Source organism: Chrysemys picta, chromosome 6 (assembly GCF_011386835.1).
Source record: "Chrysemys picta bellii isolate R12L10 chromosome 6, ASM1138683v2, whole genome shotgun sequence".
Lineage (NCBI taxonomy): Eukaryota > Metazoa > Chordata > Testudines > Emydidae > Chrysemys > Chrysemys picta.
Genome location: NC_088796.1, coordinates 76,087,089 through 76,102,753, shown reverse-complemented (window position 1 = coordinate 76,102,753; position 15,665 = coordinate 76,087,089). Strand labels below are relative to the sequence as shown.

Genomic DNA, 15,665 nt, shown 5'->3' with positions numbered 1-15,665 from the left:
TGTACCCTGAGGTGTGTAGTGCCTCCCATACATCTGAGGAGTTAATGCAGAAGTATAAAGGTCTGAGGAGTTAATGTAGAAGTATAAAGGTGAACACATTTAAAATGTCCACTTTGTTAACTATTTCACTCAATAACTTTAGCAGAAATGTCCAGTTAATGTGTTTTTTTAATTATTTGACCATGGATATCAGTCACTTCTCAAAATTGGAAACTTTCACCTACTCAGAAAAGATTAGCTGTCTGTGAAGAATTTTTTTATAACAGGATTACAGCCAACGAAAAGAGAAAAAGTTTCCTGCCCTTTATTGAAACCAGGAAAATTACACATCAAATATTTGTTTGGACTAGTACTAAGCCTTTAAAAAAGTTTCTTGTCTAGAATATGTAAAACAGTATTCTAGATATTGCTTTCAAGAGGATGACTTTTTCTTCAAAACATGATTTTCCTTGAAGATAAATACAAGTTCAAAATACAATGAATGTAGTTCCTATGTGTAGCCACTGGCTGCTTACCTAGTACAAGATTACTTTTACAAGAGTCTATTGCTATTGAAGATGCCTTGAACTCTTACGATCTGGTATAAAATCCCCACCTCCACACATACACCACTGTTTCATATAATGAGGAATAAAAAGAAAAAAAATCAAAACATTCGGGGCACAAACTTAATTGAAATCCACATTCCTCCAAGGCTGTAACATAATTCAGGAAGGGAGAACTTCACTTTGGATATAAAAACCTTCCTGCTGTATGGATAGCAAAGCATAGCATAGACTATCCATATTATTAACTGTGTATATGTTTTATGGAATTGATTCAGACCAATTGTATAAAGGACAGTAGCATCCAATTAAACCACAACGAGGAAGAGACAGTTACAATTAAGTTCATAGATCTTTTAAAACTAACTAATATGAAAGACCTTTAAAGAAAAAAAAATGGTTAAAAAACCATCTCCCCACACCCCGATCCCAGGAACTCCAGAACACTAAAACGATAGCTCCATCCAACACAGTCAAATGCCCTTCCAACAGTTAGGGATATAAAAAAACCCAAGATCTTTGGCAAACAAATCAATAGCATTTAATAAGAAGGTACTTTTTAAATTTATACTCTTCTTACTGATTCTGGAGTTAGGAACTCAGTAGGATGAGATCCTAATTCTCTGACTACCTGCAATTTAAATTAAGTGGGGCACACTGAATTTTCCTTTCAGTACAGGAATGCTCACGACCGTGTACTTTAGTTATCAAAATTGTTGATCTAATCAAGAAAGATGAACATATTTTAGATGGCAAATTTTTATTGCTATCTAGAGTTTGCCATACACACTAATCTGCATTTCGGCTTGCTTCATGCATTTATGGAATTTAGCAAATGTCTTCAGAGCTAACAGAGCTCTGAACTTCTTCCAGCTAAGATAAGAGTAAATATTTTGATATTTTAAACATATGTCTTAATGAACTATTTTAACTATGTTTTCTTAGCTAGGAGCACTTATTCTTCCCATCTCTTCTGATATTGAAGTCCTTAAATAGTTTTCTGGAGTGTACCTTACATAATGCAAAACCCCACAGAGGAAAATTCTCAACTATTACAGAGCACAAAATAGCTCCATAAACCCCTTCCTGACTTCATTGTGGGTTTCACAGGTGGTGGCACTAAAGAACTGAACTCTTAATCATATACTATGTGACATCCCCATTAGTTAACTAATACAGCACAAATTGTTTCATTTGCTCAATCTTCATTATAAACAAATCTGGAATAGCTTTTTCCTTGCCAAAAAACCTTAAAAGACTACATCACCGATTTCTCAAGATTAGAATACTATTTAGTTTATAAAAACCTGTAAATATGATTTGAAAAAGGCACTAGTTCTCAAATACTGTAAAAGGTTTAGTTTCCAAACTTTGCACGTATCATCTCAATCAAGAAGATAAATATTCTCTTTTCAATCTATAACACCGGGGTCACAAAGGTCCAGTCAAAACACAAGTTGTTACATCTCAAAAGTAGATACCAAACTAGAGGGGAACTATAAGAATCTTCTTTAACAATATGAATTTACATTAAAAAAGTTTAATCATCATCAAATTTAATCTTTTTCCCCTGGAATGCTGTAATTTGAGATATTTGTTCCCGACGCTTCTTGCTTGCTTCCCACGAAGGATGAAGTGGTTGCTCTAAATACTCTTTTTTATTTTCATACTTTATACCTGCAGCTTTAGCAAGGTGTGTTCTCTTTACTCGCAGTTCATTTTTTGGAAAAGCTGTGCATAAAATACAATAAAAAACATTAAATGCAACTATGTCATGAACATATACAAAACCAGGTAATACATACTATAAATACCTTAAAATAAGGGTAGGTATTTACTGGAAGCCAATATAACTAAGACAATATATAATAAGTGAGACATATCATATAATCTCCAATATCCATTCCTAATGAGCCACACATAATATACACAGATGAACACGACTAAAAAAAAAAAAGTATAAACACCTAGGAAGATTGCTAAGGAGGAAGGAAGATTATCCCTCTTCTCACAAATCAGCAAACTGCCAGTTCATGAACAGCAGATATGGTCAAGATGATATGATTAAGATGGCAGAAGGCTCTGGGGTTTCAATGCAAAATTTGTGCAATCTCTGATTTTATTGTACAGAATACCGATGAGAGATGAGTCACTGGACATCCGATTTTAGAGTAGCACTTTCAATATGAGATCGGCACATAATTTCTTTCTTTCTTTCTTTCTTTCTTCAAAAAAATTATAATCCTTAAAAGTGCAGAATGAGCCATAATCTGGGTAAAATATTCAAGTGGCTAAAATAATTTGCTGGGATGAACCACTTGATGAGATTAAAGGTTGAATTCCGTCACCTTTACTCATACTCAGGTTGTACCTTTTTCCATGAGAAGTTTCATGGAGTAAGGTCCTACTTAACGTGGGGAAAGGTGACAGAGTACAGACCTGTAGGATGCTTGCTTTTGATAACTATTTCAAACCATGGAAACGTATAACATCAAACAGTTTCTATAAGTTAAAGGGCAAATACAATCCCTCGATGACTCAAACTGAATAAATGTCACTAAGGGCTTGTCTGCATGAACATTTAATTTGTGGCAAGATTGGGTGGGAATCTACCCTGCACTAGCCTGCTGCAGACTAACTATCTATGTAGACCTTGCTGATGCACATTTATGGTTTGATAACATTCTCTGATCTAGTCCTCTCTGAAACGGAACTAAACCAAAGCACGTTAACATATTGTTAATGCATGTCAAGAGGGTCCACACAGACAGTCTATGATAGGCTAGGAAGGGGGTAGATTCCCACCCCAGCTTGCCGCAAGCTAATTGTTTTCATGCAGACAAGTCCTAAATTGAAATATGAAACAAAACAGAATACCTCACTGTGATTAGCCCTACAGGGGTAAGTATAGCTTGACAGGTTTTACTTTGGGATTTTAAGGAATTCAAATGGAGCAGCAGTACCATGGACACATACCTGTTCTTCTGTTTTTGGAAGTCTGATAGTTAGCATTTCTAAAAAACAAGAAAATAATATTAAAGATCTTTCAAGAAAGGAATAATAAATAAAAGATTTGTTTGAAAAAATGGTAAAATCCACCATACTTGCTGGATAATCTACATGGCACTAGGGTATGGTAGCAATAAACAGCTTTTGCTATTGGTTAACACCGAAGTGAAACTGTGACATGAAAACCAATGCAAGAACTATATATAATTTATATTTTTTGTATACAACTGATTTTTGCTGGCTCATCTTGAGCTTTTGAGTTCAGCTTTTATGAAAGTCAGGAGCAGTTAACATTGCTGTGAGCATCTTTTTAGAACTTTCTATTGATACTGACACAAATAACTTTCCTGAGCAGGGAAGAATTTGAAAAATGCATAACGGTCAAGGAATAATAATGTGACTGGATACAAAATGCCAATCCAAATACTCTGAGCAGTGATTGGCTGAAATTCTGCTCAGTTGATGGAAATATAACAAGTCATAATAATTACTCTATAATTTCTATAACTGAAATGGAAAAGAATACCTCTTCATATTTTTGGATTTCTGATCAGATCTGGACAGAGAATTGCAAAATACTGATTCCAACTTCATTGCTTTTGCACTTGGTTTACTTTCTTCTGTGATCACATCCTGCATCGTCATAAACTTTGAGTCCTTTGTTTTGTTTAGTAATGCTTCTTTGAGTTTTTTCTTTTCCTTTGCTGAAGAAAGGTCACTATCTGCCACTTTCTTCTTCTTTTTCTTCACTTTGCCGATGAAGAAATCATCATCGCTATCACTTTCTTCAGAATCGGATGACTGGTTATAAAACCTCTCTTCTGTGCTGTCATCAAAATACTCCTTGTTATCGAATTCTTCCATATCACTAACATCACTGTTTGATTTGTTTGTTATCCTGAACTTGTTCGCACTTGTAAGTTTTTTTCTTTTTGGCCAGTCAATTGTCGGTTCTGTTTGATCTTCAACTACGGAATGTTTTTCTGAAGTTTGTAATGACAAATCACCCGGAGAATCTGTTCTTTCAATTTCTGAAGATTTCTGCTCACATTCTCTCTCACAGATTTGTTTATTTTCTATGTTAGTGGCTGTTTTCACATTCACCTTTGTTTTAGCTTCTTGCTGTTTTAGAACCAGTATATGTGTCTGGTTGTCTACATTGCTATTAGAATGTTGCCTCAATTTAGGCTTTTGAGAAAGCTGTTCTTCTGATTTATGCTCATCTGAAGATTGAGTTTTAGGTGGCTTCCGTCTTGCATCCTTAAAGGCTTTTACAGCAGCTACAAAAATAATAGCAAATAGAGTTATTGCAGCATCACGACAGTACATACATTAGTTAAAACAACGTTCAAGTGGCTATGACACTAAGTTTGCAAGTTAGATCCACTGTGCTGAACAAGTATGAGATATTTTTGGTGCCTTCACTAGATCATTTAGAAAGTAAAAGTAGGGGCTGAAAATGGCTTGAAGTAATGTCAAAGAGGAAAAGTGGGAAATCAGAACTGAGTGAGGGCTCCTATTGCATGTAGTGAACGTCTCAGCATCAGATGATTTTCATTGATTCAAGTTAATGTCAGGTGATATTTTGAGTGTGGAAAAACTGTAAACACACGTTTATATATATATAGTGACAGACCCAGACCAGTGGGGTACAGGAGTCTGGTAGAGGTCACTGGATGAGTAGTTTTCTGTTCCCTGAGTGACCAGAGCAGGGGCTGCACTAGAGTAATCAGGAACCTGCTAGAACCAGTTAAGACAGGCAGGCTAATTAGGACACCTGGAGCCAATTAAGAAGAAGCTGCTAGAATCAATTAAGGCAGGCTAATCAGGGTACCTGGGTTTTAAAAGGAGCTCACTTCAGTTTGTGGGGCGAGTGTGAGGAGCTGGGAGCAAGAGGTGCAAGGAGCTGAGAGTGAGAGGGTGTGCTGCTGGAGGACTGAGGAGCACAAGCGTTATCAGACACCAAGAGGAAGGTCCTGTGGTGAGAATAAGGAAGGTGTTTGGAGGAGGCCATGGGGAAGTAGCCCAGGGAGTTGTAGCTGTCATGCAGCTGTTACAGGAGGCACTCTAGACAGCTGCAGTCCACAGGGCCCTGGGCTGGAACCTGGAGTAGAGGGCAGGCCCGGGTTCCCCCCAAACCTCCCAATTGACCTGGACTGTGGGTTCTTCCAGAGGGGAAGGTCTCTGGGCTGTTCCCCAACCCACATGGTGAATCTCTGAGGCAAGAAAATCCGCCAATAAGTGCAGGACCCACCAAGATAGAGGAGGAACTTTGTCACACTGGTGTCAGGAGTGGGATCTTGGGGTGCACAGCACAGCGGAAGGAGGGTGATTTAAAAACAAACAAACAAAAACACACACACACAAAAAAAAGGGAGAGGGTTTACTTTTTTTCCACCACAATGGATGACGTAGTGCGGGCACTGATACAAGCTACGGTGGCCCAGCAGGAGGCTACCAGTGTCCAGGCAGCCGCCCAACAGGAGGCAGTGCGGCTGCAGCAAGAGCCTAATTGCCTGCTGATGGACCAGGCTGCTCAAGACCGAGCTATATTGTGGGAACTGGTAAACCAGGTAAAGTCCCTTACAGAGCTGAATCATGGCCATGATGGGACGCGGCTCATACGGGCCAGCCATTGGCTGCAGAAAATGACACGGGAGGATGATGTAGAGGCATACCTTCTGGCCTTCGAGAGGACAGCCCTACGGGAGGCCTGGCCTGGAGATCAGTGGTCTGGCATCCTTGCCCCATTCCTGTGTGGGGAGGCCCAGAAGGCCTACCATGATCTGCCTGAAGAGGCTGCGGCAGACTACCCCCAGCTGAAAGCAGAGATCCTGGCCAGATCTGGGGTAACGACAGCAGTGCGGGCCCAGCGGTATCATGGTTGGAGGTACCAGGAAGACAAAACCCCACGGTCCCAATTGTATGACCTCATCCATCTCGCATGAAAGTGGTTGCAAACAGAGTCCCGGAGTCTGGAAGAGATACTAGCGGTTCTGGTCATCGACCGATACATGAGGGGACTACCATCAGTCCTTCATGCCTGGGTAAGCCAGAACGAACCCTCCACCTATGATGAGATTGTCGCCCTGGTAGAAAGGCGAAGGACAGTGAGGGAGCTGACCCGACCAGTTAAGGAAGAGGCACCCCAGGTTAAACTAGCAGCACCAAGCCCTAAAGTTCGGGTGACTGGGCCACCAGGAGGGCCCAGCTGGAAAAAGATAGAGGCTGAAGGCCCATTAGAGGCCACAAAGAGTCGGAGCACTGAGGGAGAAGGGGATCGTGATGTTAGACTGCCCAAATCAAGAGACCGGGGAATGCCTAGGGCTCCATACAGATGTTATGCCTGCGGGGAGTGGGGACACATAGCTGCACAGTGTCCCAATGCTGAGGAGCCTATACAGCGTAACCTGGGGAACTGGGCAGATCCATGCCCCCTAATCCACCTTGTGGGGGTCTGACTAACCCCACATATATATATACCAGACCAGTGAAACTAAATGGGGTAGGGACCACGGCACTGGTTGATTCGGGGAGTGCTATCACTCTTATCTCAGGGAAGCTTGTGAAGCGTAGTCCGCTGCTACAGGCTAAACGTACGGGGATAACATGTGTCCATGGGACAGTTAGTTACTACCCCACCATCCCAGTAAAAATCGAGATCCAAGGGAACACTACTGAGGTAGCAGCAGGTGTAGTCCCTAAACTCCCATACCTGGTGCTCATAGGGAGGGACTTCCCAGGGTTTGGAAACTTACTCCCAGTAGGGGGATTGGAGAAAGATGGGGACCCTAACATTGGTGAGGCATCCACAGTAGACTGTCAACCCCCAATCTTCTCTGGAATATCCCCAGATTTGTTCTCCACTCCCAGACAGGGTAGAAAGACAAAAAGGGAAAGAAGGGCAGCTAAGGCCTTGGGAACCCGAAGACTGACCCAAAGCCAGAGGGTCGCTCTTGTAGGTAGGCGGACCTGCGCAGCTGAAAAGGAGGTCACGTAGGAGGGAGAAGCACCTGAGTCTGACCCCCACCCTAATGCTTCTGAACCAGTAGAGGCAACAGAGACTGGGCCCCTAGATCTTGGGCAGATTAGCCCCGGGAGAGGAAATTTTGGACGGGACCAGGCAGAAGACCCAAGGTATGACAACATTAGGAAGGAGGTGACTGAAATAGATGGGGTCCCCGTGGAAGGGAAAAACCCAGGGACCAGGACCCTACTTCATAATGAAGAAGGATCTCTTATACTGGGTTGCACCAGTACGGGGTAGAAGGTACAGCAGATCCTAGTACTTCAAAAACACCAGAACGCTGTATTAAATCTTTCTCATAGTAATCTTTTTGGGGGGAATTTGGGGGTAGAGAAGACCCTGGCACGAGTCCTACGACAGTTCTCCCGGAGTACATGAAGAAGTGCGGAGGTACTGTGCCTCCTGCCCGGAGTGTCAGCTGCACAGTCCCCGTCCCCACTTGAGGGCACCTTTAGTAACCCTTCCCATCATAGAGGTCCCCTTCGAGCGAATAGCCATGAACCTATTGGGGCCCCTGGAGAAGATGGCTCGGGGCCACCAATATATACTTGTTGTTTTGGACTATGCTACTCACTACCCAGAAGCCGTCCCCCTGCGGAACATGGCCTCTGAAACTATAGCCAAAGAGCTGGTGGGGATCTTTGCCCGAATGGGGCTACTGAAGGAGATATTAACCGACCAAGGAACCCCATTTATGTCGAAGCTAATGAAGGACCTCTGTACGCTGCTCCATATACATACCCTGAGAACTTCGGTCTACCATCCGCAGACTGATGGGTTGGTAGAAAGGTTTAACCAAACCCTCAAGGCTATGATAAGGAAGGTGCTAAGTCGGGATGGGAAGGATTGGGACACCCTACTACCCTACCTTATGTTCGCTATCCGGGAGGTACCACAGGCCTCAATTGGGTTTTCCCCCTTCGAGTTATTATATGGGCGTCACCCCCGTGGCATACTAGATATCGCCAAAGAGATCTGGGAAGAGGAACCCAATGAGGGGAGAAATATAATAGAGCATGTAATGCAGATGCGAGACCGGATAGCCCGGGTTACCCCTATTGTACGGGAACATTTGGATAAGGCAGAGGAGGCCCAGCGAACCCATTACAATCGCCAGGCAAAAGTGCGACAGTTCCAACCAGGGGATCGGGTTATGGTGTTGGTACCCACGGCAGAAAACAAGCTTCTGGCCCAATGGGGTCAGAGGTGGTTGAGCCCGTGGGGGAAGTAACCCACAAGGTGCAGCAGCCAGGATGCAGAAAACAAGAACAGATTTATCACGTTAACCTTCTGAAACCCTGGCAAGCACAAGAGGCATGCACAACGGTCCAAAAAGACCTAACCCAGGAAAACAAGCCTTCTAAACAGGTGAGAGTGTCTCCCGATTTAAAACCAGACCAGAAGAATGAGGTGTCTGAGATGATCTTCCGGAACCAAGATGTGTTCTCGACAAAACCGGGTCGAACAACAGAGACCTATCACCACATCGTCACGAACCCTGGGGCCAGAGTAACAATGAGGCCCTATCGGGTGCCAGCGGCAAAAAGGGAGGAAATAAAAGCAGAAGTAAAAAAAATGCTGGAGTTGGGGATCATCGAAGAATCCCACAGTCAGTGGTCCAGCCCAATTGTGCTGGTGCCCAAACCTGATGGCACCACAAGATTTTGCAACGACTTCCGGCGACTAAACAAAGTATCCCAGTTCGACGCGTACCCCATACCTCGCATAGATGAGCTAGTGGACCGTCTGGGTAATGCCCAGTACTTGACTACCCTAGACTTGACAAAGCGGTACTGGCAGATTCCCCTTGCAGAAGACACAAAGGAAAAGACTGCGTTCTCTACACCAGAGGGTCTTTTTCAATATACTGTCCTCCCTTTTGGACTACAAGGGGCCCCAGCTACCTTCCAGCGCCTCATGGACAAGCTATTACGTCCGCATAACAGTTATGCTGCTGCCTACTTGGACGATGTGGTCATTCATACCCCAGACTGGGAAACCCACCTGGAGAAGGTGGAGGCAGTCCTCGATACCTTCAGGCGAGCTGGCCTTACAGCAAACCCTGCCAAGTGCGCTGTAGGGTTTACAGAGGCCAAATATCTTGGCTACACTGTGGGAAAAGGTTTGGTAAAACCCCAAGTGAACAAGTTAGAGGCCATCCAAAATTGGCCCCGACCAAGTCGCAAGAAACAAGTCCGGGCGTTCCTAGGTGTGGTGGGGTATTACCGACGATTTATCCCCCACTTTGCCACAAGGGCAAGCCCCCTGACAGACCTAGTGAAAGCCCGTGGACCTGATCTGGTGAGATGGTCTGACGCAGCAGAGGAAGCATTCACAGACCTACGGACTGCCCTCTGCAGTAACCCCGTACTGATAGCCCCTGATTTCACCAAGGAGTTTATCCTGTAGACAGATGAATCGGAAGTAGGGTTGGGGGCCGTTATAACCCAGATGGTCGGGGAGGAGGAACACCCAATTCTATACCTCAATCGGAAACTCCTTCCAAGGGAACAAAAATATGCAGTGGTGGAGAGAGAATGCCTCGCTGTAAAATGGGCCATGGAAACATTGCGCTACTACCTGCTCGGGCGCAGATTTGTCCTCATGACCGACCATGCCCCTCTTCAATGGATGCAGCGGAACAAGGAGAAAAACACAAGGGTGACCAGATGGTTCTTATCCCTCCAACCTTTCCAGTTCCGTGTGCGACACAGAGCAGGGAGCCGTCATGGCATTGAGCAGGGGGGAGGGATATGTGACAGACCCAGACCAGTGGGGTACAGGAGTCTGGTAGAGGGCAAATATACTGGTCACTGGATGAGTAGTTTTCTGTTCCCTGAGTGACCAGAGCAGGGGCTGCACTAGAGTAATCAGGAACCTGCTAGAACCAGTTAAGGCAGGCAGGCTAATTAGGACAACTGGAGCCAATTAAGAAGAAGCTGCTAGAATCAATTAAGGCAGGCTAATCAGGGCACCTGGGTTTTAAAAGGAGCTCACTTCAGTTTGTGGTGCGAGTGTGAGGAGCTGGGAGCAAGAGGCGCAGGGAGCTGAGAGTGAGAGGGTGTGCTGCTGGAGGACTGAGGAGCACAAGCGTTATCAGACACCAGGAGGAAGGTCCTGTGGTGAGAATAAGAAAGGTGTTTGGAGGAGGCCATAGGGAAGTAGCCCAGGGAGTTGTAGCTGTCATGCAGCTGTTACAGGAGGCACTCTAGACAGCTACAGTCCACAGGGCCCTGGGCTGGACCCCGGAGTAGAGGGCAGGCCCGGGTTCCCCCCAAACCTCCCAATTGACTTGGACTGTGGGTTGTTTCAGAGGGAAAGGTCTCTGGGTTGCTCCCCAACCCACATGGTGAATCTCTGAGGCAAGAAAATCCGCCATTAAGTGCAGGACCCACCAAGATAGAGGAGGAACTTTATCACCACACACACACACACACACGTATAATCATAGGTTGCTAACAGTGCCTATTATTAGCTAAGGTTATTTCCACCATAACCTTTTTTCACAAGCTAATTTTTTCCTGGAACATTCACCCTTTGGCCTGGAATATTCCCTATCTGCTTTCTGCCTAACAGCGAGCAAAACCAATGTGCCTCAACCTTCTTTTAGCCTATGTCTACACTATACACCACTAGCGGTGGTGTGTAGGGTATGTGAGTGCTGCAGTGAAAAGCACACTATGTCCATACTGGAAACAGTGCAAACTGCCTTAGGATACTTTGAAAACCCTAGCCTTAAATACCTCCAGTATATCGTCTTTATAGAGTCAATACAGGTGCTGCCCTAAATATGATTCAGCACCAATTCAGCAGAGACTTCTGGATTTTATGAATCATGTAATCCCTCTCTCTGCTAGTTGCTATGCAATTGAGAGTTTTACACCTATTAACCAGCTAAGTAGTTATTACAAAACTATTTTAGGTCTGTGACTTCATCTCAGCTAGCTGGCTTAAGTTTGGCAATACAAGCATGTAACAGTACATATACATATTAGCAAACAGTACATACACCTAATAGCAAATAATATTACTGTGGGTTAAAAAGCAGAGACAAATATGGAAGCAATTTAATATTAATCAAAAGTGATCAACATGTTCAGGCTATAATAAGCCAGTTCATTATTGACACTATATATTTGTATTTTCTCTCTATTAAAAATTCAGTTCCTTACAGAATAAAGGGAGCCTTGGTGTTCAGAATAGAATTGTAAAACCTTTAAAATTCATCTGTGTGGCTAAGGCAAATATCTCTATTTGAGACACAGTAATTATATTACCTCTTCCAAAACACCATTTTTTAGGGATAGAACAAGATAATATGCATAAATAAATACAGGAATTTGAACAAGATGAGATTGTCTATTTCATACCTTTAATATCAGCAATTTTTGTCTTTAACAGTGGGTGTGTTGCTAGTCTAGCAGTCGCTCTGTCAGCTGCAGTGGAATTTGGCTGTATAAAAAGATAAAAAATAAATAAGAAATGTTATATGGTGATAAGGTGGTTGTGTAGATTTGCCTGATCCATACTACAAGATACACTAGTGACAGATTATGGATATCCCGGCCCACTAAAAAACAAACCAAACCCCAAGACAATACAAGTTTAAATGTTACCAGGCCTGCACACCACACATTTGTCTTAAATTAAAATCTCACGTCATCCCAAGGAGCATGAAAGAATTTGACTATGAGGCTATTGATAAGAACATCACAAATATATACCATTGCAATTGCCCTATTGTTAAATATGAGTGATATTGTTGATATTTTTGTTTAAGAATATATTGTCAGCACATCTTTCAGGCTTGAACAACATACTACAATTTTACATTCACTGCATATTTGCTATATTGGTCTACAATAATTCAAAAAAAGACTGAACAGGACTGTATACACAAGGCCACCTCCTCTTGGCTGGAGGGGTAATTACTATTAAGTCAGATAATATTATTCATCTTCCTTTTTTGATAGAGCTCTAGAGACTAAATTTTGAAGTCATTACTATTATTTCCAATAGTGCTCACAATGTATTAGGTGCTTTCCAAACATGAGACAACATTGCTCCTTTTCTCCAAGAACTTTTCAGTCTAAAAGGCAAACAGATGAACGGGTAGAGGAGAAGTGTACATATCTAAGTAAGGTAGTCAAAGTAGCAAATGGCCACATCTTAGTAACACAGTTTGAAAAATATAACACACTTGTGTTTTTTAAATAGAGGTTATGACAAGGCTGTGGATAAATAGTAATAAGCAACCACCTGACTTCCTGTAGGAGTCACCGTAGAGGTTAACTTTCAGGAAGTATCTGAACACGAAGAAGGTAGCAACCTTGTGGACTAGCTCAAAGAGGGGTGGTTTGGATAAAGGAATAGAGTAGAATTTGTGAGAGAAGCAGGTGGAATGAGGCATTGAGGCTGGCATTGTTAGCACAGCAGAGGAGATAAGGGAAGATGGATAAAGAGAAGGGTGGCTAAGAGTTAAGGTGCAGAGTTATACAGGGTCTTGAAGGCAAAGGTAAGCTTAAATTTGATGTAGGTGAGCAGAGGAAAGCCATTGGAGGGATTTAAAGAGCAGGGTAACATGGTCAGATTGAAGGGCAAGGATGATATTGGGGTTTGTGAGTTTTGTATGAAGAGAAGGGAGGCAGAAGACAATTTGGGTGTCATGGAGGCAAGAGGGGGAATTTATAGTAATTAGGGTAAAAGTACTATGGATGGTGTTTCTTTCCTTTCCTACCCTTGTGATTTTCAATTCCTAGTTTTTCATATGTTGGAAGATAACATGCAGTTATTAGACTGTTCTTAACTCAAAGTTGTCCTCACTGCAAAAGTCTTAATGGGCAAAACTGATAGGGAAGGCATCTCAGATCCAGGATGGATTTTGTGGGGTAGAGGGGAAAGGAAGGAGGAAAAACACCAAACCCAGTACTGCTAATAGCCCAGTGTTTATCACCTGGAATGTGGGAGACCCAGGTTCAAGTTCCTACTGTGCCTGGTTTGGAGGTGAGTGCCCTAAACATCAAGCTACTAGCAACACTCGGTGGGTTTCTCCCCCTCATTCCATATCCAAATAAAAACAAAATTTCAAACTCTCTAAACTCTTTGAAAACAAATGTTTTCTGGCCAGCCCTAGGGAAAATGTTACAAAATAGTGAGGGAAACTCAACATTTTAGCAGAAGACCATACTGTTTAGGTCATATTTCTTGTTTGATGAGATGATTTTCTGGGCTTGCCAGTAATTTCCCTTCTTCCCAAGTCCCCTATATTGCAGAAAGCTTTCCTCAGGTCAAGGAGAGCTGGGAAACTGTTTCCTTTGCAGACAGTCTGCGATTTTCTGAACATTGGCCAGAGGAGATGGTCCAAAAGACATACATGTTCCATCTCCAATGGGCCTCAGCTGGCTTACTTGCAGGCTGGTTTGGCCTAGAGAACTTGAAGCCTGAATCCAGATCCCATGTGACAATGGTGCATGCTGCTCCCAGACTGCTGGGACAGCCTGCTCACACTGCTGAAGATCAAAAGGTATTTTCTTTGGAGATTTTTCTATAGCTGGAAAATGTATTTTTGAAGTTAATTAATATACTTTTCCCCTCAGACGCTTCCTGTGGGTTTAGAAAGTGTATACCATAAATTTCACAAACCAGTAGTAGCTTCTGTGCAACATCTGGTGTTCTTTAATTCAAGTATTTATGGAAAAGGGTTTAAGTTTATTTGCCAGTTTATATAAGAAAAATGTGAGTATTCTAAAGAAAAAATACCTGCAAACACTAATCTACATTAGGAGATAGCAGCCATAAACATACAATGTGACATTCTTATCCTTAAACACTTCCTATTTTTTGACTTTTTGGCATATCCAGGCTTATGGAAAAACAAATTGAACACAAGTGTTTTACATGATGGAAAACACTGACAGAAAATCTAATTTAGAAGGAAAAATGTTAAGTCTATCCATAGAGGAAAAAAATCATTACATTTGATTATTTATGAAAATGCTGGAATGGTAAATATTTATTCATATGAAACCATACTATTTCTTGTACCACTTTTCACTAATGTGTGTCTTTCATGCAAAAGTCTCATAGTATTTTCAAAGGTAGACATTATCCCCATTTTACAGACTGAAAAACTAAGCACAAATTAGCCCCAGTGACTTACCTGAAGTCATAAAGGAAGTTTCTCACATGCAACAATAAAATCTGGTTTTCCTGGCTCTCTATCAAGAAGTTTACACTTACAAAACCTAATATTTACTTAGATATGCACGAACAGAAATTTTTATTTTTTGGTATTTCTATAGCTGTCTTCTATCCAATATATGTTAAACTAAAACAATGTTAAAAGAATGTAAAAGTTGCAATGTGAAACTCAAATGATCAGAAAATGCGTAAGGCTGCATGCACAATCACATCTCTATCTTCTTGTGCATATGCATTTTTGACAATACCTAATTGCATCACCACATATTTCGATAGGATCCTCTTCCCTCATTCAGCATCCAGTCTGGCAGGTGTAAAGTGAATAAAGCAGTCAAGTAATATATGTTTACTGTTCAGTGACTGGCTCTTTCTGTACTCAACATTCAACCTGGGCAGTCATGAGATGCCAACATTGTCTGGCTATACCAGAAAAAAGACAGGAGATATTTGACATAGGCTTAATCAGGCCACAAATTTATTATCAGATGTCTGGGACTACCTGGCCGATAAGTGTACAGTGCAGGTAACCCCATGTTTATTCCATAATTAACCAGGGGGCTTTTACCAGCTCCCCCTTTTTCCATCCAGGTCCCTCCAGCAAATCCATTGCCAGGAACTTACCATCCACCCCGCCCTCATAGGATCGTTAAGGTGGGCTATAATAATAGGGGTTGGCTCCCTGCCGTACCAATCATAGCGGTCCCCAACCAGCCCCCGTTCGCTCCTTTACCGAACACCTCTTTTTATGTGCTTTTCCAAACCATTTATCCGGTCACTGTATATCTTTCCTATGGAGTACCTGCACTGAACATCCGCCACAAGGAGGCGAAAACTATTAGCTTGGCTGCTTCCTTCCAAACCCAGTAGGTTCCCTGACCTCACCT

The 15,665-nt window shown here is 42.5% G+C and overlaps 1 protein-coding gene across 4 annotated transcripts in view; it reads right to left on the bottom strand.

Moving 5' to 3' along the window:
• Positions 1-288: 288 nt before the first annotated feature.
• SRFBP1 (serum response factor binding protein 1) overlaps positions 289-15,665 on the bottom strand; it is a 124,220-nt gene continuing 108,843 nt past the window's right edge. For all 4 annotated transcript variants that reach the window (XM_065599267.1, XM_065599266.1, XM_065599269.1 and 1 more), the window contains 4 exons: positions 11,952-12,033; positions 4,081-4,834; positions 3,522-3,559; positions 289-2,276 (listed from right to left, as the gene is read on the bottom strand). In XM_065599267.1, coding sequence (XP_065455339.1) covers positions 2,086-2,276; positions 3,522-3,559; positions 4,081-4,834; positions 11,952-12,033 — 1,065 coding nt within the window. In that variant the 3' untranslated portion in view covers positions 289-2,085. The remainder of the gene's footprint in view (positions 2,277-3,521; positions 3,560-4,080; positions 4,835-11,951; positions 12,034-15,665) is intronic.